This window comes from Prosopis cineraria, unplaced genomic scaffold, assembly GCF_029017545.1.
Source record: "Prosopis cineraria cultivar Desert tree isolate PC_DT_omini unplaced genomic scaffold, ASM2901754v1 PC452, whole genome shotgun sequence".
Taxonomy (NCBI): domain Eukaryota; kingdom Viridiplantae; phylum Streptophyta; class Magnoliopsida; order Fabales; family Fabaceae; genus Prosopis; species Prosopis cineraria.
In genome coordinates this window covers 6,303-17,005 of record NW_026555777.1, presented here as the reverse complement: position 1 = coordinate 17,005, position 10,703 = coordinate 6,303, and the positions used below count along the sequence as shown (strand labels likewise).

Genomic DNA, 10,703 nt, shown 5'->3' with positions numbered 1-10,703 from the left:
AATTAATAAATTATAATATGACTTTTTTATTAATAAATCAAAACAAAATACAAAATATAGTTAAAGTATATTTTTAATCTTTTAAATTTATATAAAGTTTTAGTTTAATTTCTTTTATAAAGTATTTTCAGTCTTCAAACCTTTAATTTTAATATTATTAATTTTAAATGATTGTTTTATGTTAATCATTGTTATTTAAAAAAATAAATTTAATATGTTAATATTTAAGAATATTTTATTAATGTGTAAAAAAAAATTGTAATGAAATTAATGATTTTAAGATTAGAGAATTAAAAGATATAAAGATATATTTTAGCCAATAAAACAATTTTATTTGATGTAAAACTATCAATTTACTATAAGCTCTCTTTTCCTGTTCCCAAATAAATTTTATATGGAAAATATTAAATAGGACTCTTCTCCCAAGTGCAAAAGAGGTCTACAATTTCTTACCTCCTGCCTGTGCACAATTTAAGAAGAGAAAATAGCAATCAAAGATTCAAAATTTATATCTATCAAAAATTAATTATTGTTAAAATTTAAATAGATACTTATCAATTTGAGTTAGTTTTTTATCAATAAATATCTATTCAGGTTTTAACAATAATTAATTTTAAATTAATAATAGTTCATATAAGCTTATTTTCTATTGAGATTTTGATAATAATTTATCTTTCACCGATGTAAATTTTATATAGAAATATTTGATTGTTATTTTTCCTTTTACGGTTGAGATTCATCATCTCCAAGAGCCCTTCCTCCCTCTTTCCATTTCTCTCAAAATCGGCTCGCCATACGAAACAAAATTAAGACTTTGCTGTGTATAAAAAAAACTAAGATTTTGCTAATAATTTTTTAGTGTATTGATACTCATATCCCGTGGTACAATCTTCAACCTCTTAACCAAGTATTTGTCACTATTTCTTTTACTTTGCCTAGTCAAAAGAAATATATCATTAACTAGAATTTACACCTCACGCGATGCACAGCTAAATTAACCATATATTTTATTTGAAGGAAACAGATAAAAGGGGAGAGAAGATTTTAATGACTTCACTTTAAAATAAGGACAAGTGGGAACATTAAAAGATTGAAACATTGAATTAAAATTACATAGAGATCAGAATATTCGAAAATGTAAAATAAAAATGTCTTTTAATGAATTGGTTTAAAAGTTCACTATTCTTACCCCATAATTTGCAATTCTCAAAATAACAATTTACAAGCGTGATTTATTAATTTATAAAAAAGCTTAATAAATATAACATTGCTCAAAAATAGTTTTCCTTCACAAAATTAGCAAATGCAACTTGCAAATTGGTACTTTAATAGTTGCAAATTATAGAATGAGATTAACAAAATTTTAAACCAACTTAATGAAGATTTTTTATCCTTATTTTTTATACGCCATGGAGATAATTAATATTAATGATTAGAAGATATAAATGAACGACAACTTGATTTTCGGTGAAAAAATTAATTTATTTTAAATTTTATTATCTTTTTTATATTCAAAATATAGATAAAAATAATTATTATATTCATGCAAATCATAAATTCAAAATATATGAATCCATTTGTTTTAGCTTTTTTTTATCATGGCAAAGTTTAAGACGTTTGTTTAAGATTTTAAAAATAATTAAAATCTAAAATTTAATAAGATATCTGTTTACTTGAAGAAGCGAATCTGCATAGTTTTTTAAAATAAGTCAGGTGAGAGAAAAAAGAATTGAAATGCCGTGATTTTTACGCTAATCATTTTAAAAGACAAAAGTAACCCTCTTTTAGTGCCTCAAGTTTTCCTTTCTTTTCCTTCGCGGCGTCTTCCTTCGCTCCAACCGCCAATGACCTTCTCTCCCTTAACACTGCTTCGATCATTGTTTTGATGCCTACTTGACTACTTTGTTTGCTTTCGGCAATCCCTCTAGTGATTTGAAATTTTATTCAATTTTATTATATAATAATACATACCATTCCATTGATTGGAAGAGGGAGAAAGTAACTTGATTGATAGGAGACACAGAATGAGGAGTAAACTAAATTCCTTTTTGATGTAAAAGTGATTTTGGCTAATGAATGAAGTGTGGGAATCTTTTACATGAAAATGTAAAAGATTTGGTTTCAATTACGTCATTCTTCTCCTGATAGTCTGATGGTAAATGTTACCATTGTGAGACCAAAACCAAGTGATCCTTTTTCATGCCTGTTGTTGTAATTTAACAGAAACAAGCGATTTTGCATTGTTTTGATAAAAAAAAAAAAAAGCAAGAATTATTTTTTTATGATTTGAACGAAGTGCCAACAAAAATTCTAATTTTTTCAAAAATCTTTGCAAAATAAATTATTTTTATAAAATTGTTAAATTATTTGAAAATAACTTATTTTTAAATTTTAAATAAACAAGCCCTGTGTTTTGGTTTAGAATTTATATCTTACATAATCAAATAACCATATTTGTATAAATTTTTAAAAAACCAAAGTGTTTCACATAAAAAAATAGATACCATGCAGCCCAATAATAACTCAAAAACAAAAGATTAAAAAAAAATAAAGGAAACAAATAACCAGTATAAGCATAGCAATCCTTACAAATATTCATGTCCCTGCCTATTAAACCCAGTTCATAAAATACGCTGTGTTCATTTGAGGTGCACATGCAGAGTTAAGAAAAAAAAAATCTGAAATATTATTAATAGACCTCACAATTTTCCCTGCCAAAAGTGAATTGTTTTAGATATTTATTCACTGTAATTTTTCAACGACAATTGATGAGGTTTACACTAGAAGATATGCGATTAAAACATAAAAAGTCAAGCTTCCTCTTCATCGATGAAAAAATAAAAGTATCAAACATGGGTCCCAAATATATAATAATAATAATAATAATAATCTTCGTGGTTACGATAAATAAAACTGAGAAAAAATCTTTAAAATATGAATAAAATCATTAAATAACATGATTGCATAGGCTGGCCACACAAAAAATATCAGAAAAACATTTCAAAAAATATCACATTTTATTTTAAATAATTTAAATTCTTTTCAAGGTGAGTCACATTGTTTGCTCAATTTAAGCAAATAATAGATATTTGAAAATAAAAAAAAATAAATCTTACTCCCTTTTGTCTTATTTGTAAGACAACTTGTAGAAATAATTTTTAATTCAAAATATAGGACACTTTATAATAATTAGATCATTTTTTTAATTTTATCCCTTGTTTATTAGAGTGAAAGCATTTAATATAGGTATTATTATTTAAAGGCAAGGACAAATATGAAAGTATATCTCACTTTTTTATGACATGAAGAGAAAAAATTAACTTTTTTTTAAAATGTATGGAATAGCTGAAAGTATCATATAATAAGGATAAAAGGGAGTATATCCGAAAAATACATACCCAATTTTTGAAAATTTGAGAGTATGGCCGATTTACGGTAATATATAAAAGATTTATCATTAAAATTTTAAAAATTTATAAAAGATTTATTATTAATATATAATAATATATTATTAACAAATATAATAAACCGAACACAATGAAAAATATAATAAATGTAGGGTTGTTTAATTGATTTTGAACTTCTATGTACAAAAATTTTATATGCGTATTTGGTTTATAAATTCTAACTAGAAATTAACATTTTAACTTTCAAAGTAAAGTTATTTTTATATTGCCTTTGATCGAAACACGGATCCCATATTTTATTTTAAATAATTCAAATTCTTGTCAAGGTGTCCCATATTGTACTTAAGACAATCTGATAAGTCACGAAATTTAAAACAAAATTATATATATATATATATATATATATCACATATCAATACAGTATTTGCACGATTTTTTTAAGTTAGGTTTGTGGAATTTTTATTAATTCTCAACTTGGCTATGTATAACCAATGAGATTGGGTCTAAAAAAAGATATTAATCTCTCGTAATATTACAAATCAATACTCGAATCTTTATTAATAGAAGTGTTTACATGTATCGTATGACAGTATATAAATTCTATCAAAAGCAAAACTGTAAAAAATAGTATAGGAAATATTATAAATAAAATATTTTTTACATCTAAAAATTTAAAAATAGTTTCATGAATATATAAAGTTTAAAATATATCTAACTAAATAGTTTAAATTATTTTTGATGAAGTAAACTATTATTAAACAAACTAATAATGAAGCTGAACTTAACAATTATGATGCTGGACTTATTCGAATAAAATTGTTTTGATTAATTCCTCGCATGTTACATGCAATTCCCATCAATTTCGTGTAAATATAAACAAACTAATAATGACGTCTGAACAAACTAATAATGTCCATTCATGAAGTTAACCCTACTCCTGAAATTTTGTGATGATGATGCCTGAACAACCACTTGGAAATTTAATTCTCTTAACGCACTTCATTACCATAATAGCATTTGAATAGTCCTTCGTATAACATTTGAATATTTGTTTTAGGTTGATTTTATGTTCTCCTGCAGGTTAAGTAAAGCACCACAACACACACACACACACAAACAATATTAATATTATGGTGGTGGAGGACAAAGCACTCAATTAATATTCCTTTTCCTTTTTCAAGACAACAATAAAATTGTCTAATTACTTAAAAATATCATCACACTTTTTATATTTATGGACAACAAAAACTTTTAAAACATATCTTATACATAGAGATGAGGGAGTGTATACAACACACACACACACAAATAATATTAATATTATGGTGGTGATGGACAAAGCACTCAATTAATATTCCTTTTCCTTTTTCAAGACAAAAATAAAATTGTCTAATTACTTAAAAATATCATCACACTTTTTATATTTATGAACAACAAAAAATTTTAAAACATATCTTATATATAGAGATGAGGGAGTATATGTATATATTGCCTTCTTCATGTCAAATTTTATATCTAATCCAAGTCTCAACCAATCCAGGGGAGTTAATTTGCTCAGAAAAATACACGGTGATTTCTTTAACATTTTGATCAGAAAGTGCAGATAATTTTAAGCAATAGGAACATCATTGCACCATTAAAGCTGTTGGTTGAGCTCTGAATTAATTCATCTCTAAATTGAAGGTAAAGTTTGAAGAATAGACAAAAACTAAAGAGACAGCCACAAAAGGGCTAGCCCTATAAGGTCAAGGGCCCACCCTTTTATATTTTATATTTTTCCTATGCTAATTAGGGTTTGTAACTTTTCATCAAATGAAAGTTTCATAACTCAGTTAAAACAAGACTTCATAAACATTATCATTGATTTGTGTGCATTAGTCATAAACATGAATTTCCTTGGTAGCACGCCAAGGTAAAACCTGCGGATTTGGCTAAAAAAGGGATGAACCATGTTGATTGGATGATGGTGCCACCATCCTCTTCGGCTCTTTTGTTGGCTTCGGATACGATATTGTTGGATAGTGATAGTAATGCTGTTGTTTTTATTTTGATAGGACTAATGTTGGTTAATTGTTTCTGTAATTGTGTTTATTTTTGTTTAGACCTTGGTTTATTTTTTTGTGTGTTAGATTGTATGTAGGTATTTGTGAGAGTTTTTTTGGCTTTGTCTACTAGTGTGTGTAATATTTTTTCCATGATAATTAATAAAATGGACTTTGGTTTGGCCAGAAAAAAAAGTTATTATCTATTTAAATAAAATTGAGATTATATTGTATTTTACAGTATAGTTGTCAAACTTTCGAGTTGACTCTACGAGTTTAATGCTTTTACATTTTTAGCTTACAAAATCGTATCAACTCATTCATAAACTCAAACTAAATACAAACTTAGTTAAACTTGCAAGTTTACCGTTTTTATATTTTTAATTTATAAAATCATGTCAACTAATTCAAAATTTAGACTAGAGGCAAGTTTGGTTAAACTCGTTAAGCTCGTCATTTTTTTTTAGAGCTGAGCGAGTTAATTATATACTATGAAAAATTCAATTCATAAAAGTTATAAAACCTAGTTCAAAAAAAAATAAAATGCAAAAACTAATATTAATTAAAAAGAAAATAAGTATACCAAAAATAAGTTTCCCTATTTTAAAATTTTTTATGCCTTGTATATGATAATTTAGTAATATATATGAGTTTAATTTCAATAATCTATATTTTTAATATATTTAAATTAAATTACAATCATATTTTAATAGTTATTTGTTAATAGAGATGAACTCTTACAAGTTTGCTATACAAATTTATATTATTATCATAAATTTATTTAAACTTATGAGTTTAATAACTTGCTTTTTGGCTTGATTTTAAATAGACCATGAATTGTGTGGCTACTACAAACAATCCGTGTGAATGCTCTCTTGCGTATAAATGCTACCGAATTGACCATCCGAATCTGTCCCTTTAACTTCATCATAATTGTTGCGACATTTGTTAACCAAAATATGAAGCCAAAGATTTTCGGTACGTTTTTCTTTTCTGCTTTTATTTCCTTTTCTTGTTAGTCTGCATTTTTACTTCTTTTGGCGATCCAAAGCCATGATTAATTCTCCCTCCTCTCCTCTCCTCTCTAGCCACTATCTTTATAAAGATAACTTCCTTATTCCTTAGCGTGCCACCACCAAATAGTAGTTTCTTCATCATTACAGATTCACACAGTAGCCATAACCAGTTTATAGGTCTCTGCTCTCATTTACTCTTGGGATCCACCAAGGTTAAGGCTTAATTATAATGGCAAGCGCAATAGATTCAAATTTTGAACTTGATGTGAGGCAACTAGGAGAACCAACTCTGGTTCCACCCGCAGAAGAAACAGACAAGGGTCTGTACTTCCTCTCAAACCTTGACCAGAACATAGCAGTTCCAGTTCGTACAGTGTATTGTTTCAAATCTGCTTGTCGAGGGAACGAGGAAGCTGCAACAGTGATCAGAGAAGCCTTGTCCAAGATTCTTGTTCCTTATCACCCCATGGCCGGCAGGTTAACGATCAGTTCAGAAGACAAGTTGATAGTGGACTGTACTGGTGAGGGTGCAGTGTTCGTTGAGGCTGAAGCAAATTGCGAGATAGAACAAATAGGAGATTTGACAAAGCCTGATCCTTCCACTCTTGGCAAGCTTGCTTATAGCGTCCCTGGTGCCAGGAACGTACTTGAGATGCCTCTTATCACCGTCCAGGTTTTACTTTGACTCTCTCAGTTAATCAAATACATACATTTATATATTCGTATGCTCTTCATAACGAGCTAGTATGGCAATATAATGTTTCCATAACTCCTAAACTGATCTGGGCAGACTAAAAAGCTAATTCGGAATCTAAACATTTTGTTTAGATAACAAAATTTTAGAAAAAGCTTTTGACCAAAAAGCAAGCTAGGTTAGGTTTGAAGCAGTTAACTCGAAGCCGCTAGACCTCTCCTCTCTTCACTTCTGTTCTGGTGCATGCAAGCAAGTCGTGGTGTCTCTGAAATCGCTCCGTCACCGTCCGTGGGTTCCATCGTCTTTTCTTTTTCATTGCCAGAGTTCTTTTGTTCGTTGAGCTTGCTGGTTCTCTTTCATCCACAGAACCAAACAATCGCTGCATCTCTCCGTTCTGTGGCCTTCTTTGGTTCTGGTCTCTCCCTCACTCTCCTCTCTTCATTCGTCCTCTCGTTGCTGTCGTCCATTAGTGGTTATTCTTTCTTCCGGCAAAAGATTAATGGTTATTCTTTGGTTGTTGCTTTGCTTGTCAAACATCTAACTTTCTGTTTATTTACCGAGGGGCCAAGCATGATTATTTTAAGGATATAGAAATTGACCACTGGCCCCAAATCTTGCATTTAAAAAATATAAATTAAATTTTTAAAAATTTATAAGAGATTTATCATTGACATATAATGATATATCATTAATAAATATAATAAACCAGCTATAATATAAAATATAGTAAATGTTAAGCTATTTTTTGATTTAGTCCTATAACGTGCATGGGTCATATTTACGAAAGCCTAAACCCTAAATCCTGATTTTAATTGTAAATATACTTTTTTTGGGCTGTTTTTGCAAATATGATTTTTTTGGACAAAATTTCAAATATTATTTTAACATATATCTATGGGATAAGATTTTGTTTTAGGATAAGACTAGGTAAGAATTTTTTTAAATATGTTTTTCTTGATTTTTTATGTTAATAAATAGATTTTTGATGATGAAAAATTATTTTTCTCTTGCTAAAAAATTAATTTAATTATAATCATGTTTTCAGTCATTATAATTTATCATTTCATCTTACCTTTCTAAAAATACGATTTTAAATTTATCAAAAAAAAATTTATATTTTTAATTATACCTTTAAAAATTTTTAAAAAATTCAATTTAAATTTTATTATTTTTTCCTAAAAATATTAAATGAATCACAAAATTTTTTATTTTCATTATATGTCTAAAGTAATTTTTGAATCAAATTATTTAAATAAATTTTAATTTATCCAACTGACTTTTAAAAAAAGTATATAAACATAAATCACATTAAAATTACATACTTATATTTTTTCCTAACTTTAATTTATAAAACCTTTATTCATTTTAATCTCACTTAGAAATATTTATAAATGAACGAAATTTTTTATATGCCGTGTCACTGTCACCATAACCCAGTATTTAGACTGCTCTCTTGCCACGTATAACATGTAAATATTGATTCATGTCCACCAAGTTACAACGGTTTTCCCCCCAATCATTTCACCAAAAAATAGTAGTATATATGATTACATCTAAATGTTCATATATATATATATTGATGCTGATTTATTTGTCATTCATAAAGATGTATTGTTAGTTAAAGTAAAATAGTATTATGATATGAGATATTAAGGTTTAAATAAATATATACCATAATTTTTTCGGGTACAAAAATACCATGATATTTAAGGCATCAACATTTGGAACTATAATATTTGAAAATTTGCACCGGAAGAAAAGCTAATTAATGTAATTTAATGAAAAGTAGACGGAGTTAAAAAAAAAAAGAAGTTGTAATTTTGGAAACACTCATCATTTTTAGACGATACCCAACGAGGATGGTCTTCCTAGCGAGATATTGATTTTAGACCACTGGGTCCAGGATTCAAATGCTAGTACCGTTATGTTGTGTTCAAATAATCTTTTTTGGATGAAAAGTTGATGTTCAAAAAACAAATTATATAACATGTATACGAGAACCATTCATCAAGATAATTTTATATTAAGATATTTTGATACATATCTTGGATAGCACTCGCACCTTAAAGTTTAAACATCAATATACCAAAATACTAATATCTTGAATGCATGTCTGCTAGAATGAAAGATGTCAAGTTCAAAATAACAATACAGGGGAAAATGATTTACGTAGCCCGAAGCTAAAATGATTTACATATATATGTTGTAGGTGACAAAATTCAAATGTGGAGGATTTACTTTGGGGTTGTGCATGAACCACTGTATGAAAGATGGACTGTGTGCTATGGAATTTGTAAACGCATGGAGCGACACTGCAAGAGGCTTGGAATTAAAGATCCCTCCATTTCTTGACCGAACCATACTCAAAGCACGCGAGCCTCCTATTATAGAGTTTCCACACCATGAATTTGCAGAGATTGAAGACGTATCAGATACCACAAAACTATACGAGGAACAAGACATACTCTACAAGTGCTTCTGTTTCGATCCCGAGAAGCTGAAGCTCCTCAAGAAAAAGGCCATGGAAGATCGCGTTCTTCAAAGGTGCTCTACTTTTGAAGCCCTTTCTGCTTTTGTATGGAGATCTCGAACTGAAGCCTTGAGGATGAAACCTGATCAACAAACCAAGCTTCTCTTCGCTGTTGATGGACGGTCCAGATTCGTCCCTCCAATACCAGAAGGCTACTTCGGAAACGCCATGGTGTTGACAAATTCACTGTGTGAGGCGGGTGAGTTATTGACGAATCCTCTATCATTCACTGTTGGGTTGGTTCAGCAGGCCATTGATATGGTTACAGATCGGTACATGAGATCAGCTATAGACTATTTTGAAACGACGAGAGCTAGGCCCTCCTTAGCAGCGACGCTTCTGATCACAACTTGGACTAGGTTGTCTTTCCACACCACAGATTTTGGATGGGGACAACCTCTGTGTTCTGGGCCTGTGACCTTGCCTGAGAAAGAGGTCATCTTGTTCCTGTCTCATGGGGAAGAGAGGAAGAACGTAAATGTTCTTCTGGGTTTGCCTGCTTCTGCCATGGAAACCTTTGAAGCACTGATGCAGTTATGAAAATCTGCGAACCGTTATTCTTGATTGATTTTCATTATAAATGTTACACGTGCGTCCAATGAAAGGCATCTGCTAGTTTAGTTAAGCCCATGTTTGCGTCTGCTATAAATTAATGTTCTGTTGTTCATAATTGTGCTGTTGTTAATTATTGGGGAATAATCCTGTTCTCGTGGATCTAATTGTTAAACTTGGAATATGAAGTATAATATATAGAAGTGGTGTTCACTTCACTTGAATTACCATATTTGTATTTAGTCCAAAAAAAAAAAAGGAATTACCGTATTTAATTTGTATTTCTGACCTAGTCCATCATTTTTAATAAACGTTAAATTAAACTAATCTTAACTCTCTCGGACGATTTAAAATCCTCTAGAATTATTCAATTTTAAAAAATCATATCTAGGAAATAAAAAATGAACAGAATAGTGACATTTATTTCATTTTTATGCAATATATTGATTAAATTAACATTTC

General features: G+C 28.9%; 1 protein-coding gene across 1 annotated transcript; it reads left to right on the top strand.

Moving 5' to 3' along the window:
* Positions 1-6,412: 6,412 nt before the first annotated feature.
* On the top strand, positions 6,413-10,468 carry LOC129297153 (omega-hydroxypalmitate O-feruloyl transferase-like). Its single transcript, XM_054935516.1, has 2 exons — positions 6,413-7,138; positions 9,369-10,468. Exons 1-2 carry the CDS (start codon positions 6,695-6,697, stop codon positions 10,227-10,229), a joined length of 1,305 nt encoding a protein of 434 aa, XP_054791491.1. The 5' UTR covers positions 6,413-6,694; the 3' UTR covers positions 10,230-10,468.
* The last annotated feature ends 235 nt before the right edge of the window (positions 10,469-10,703 follow it).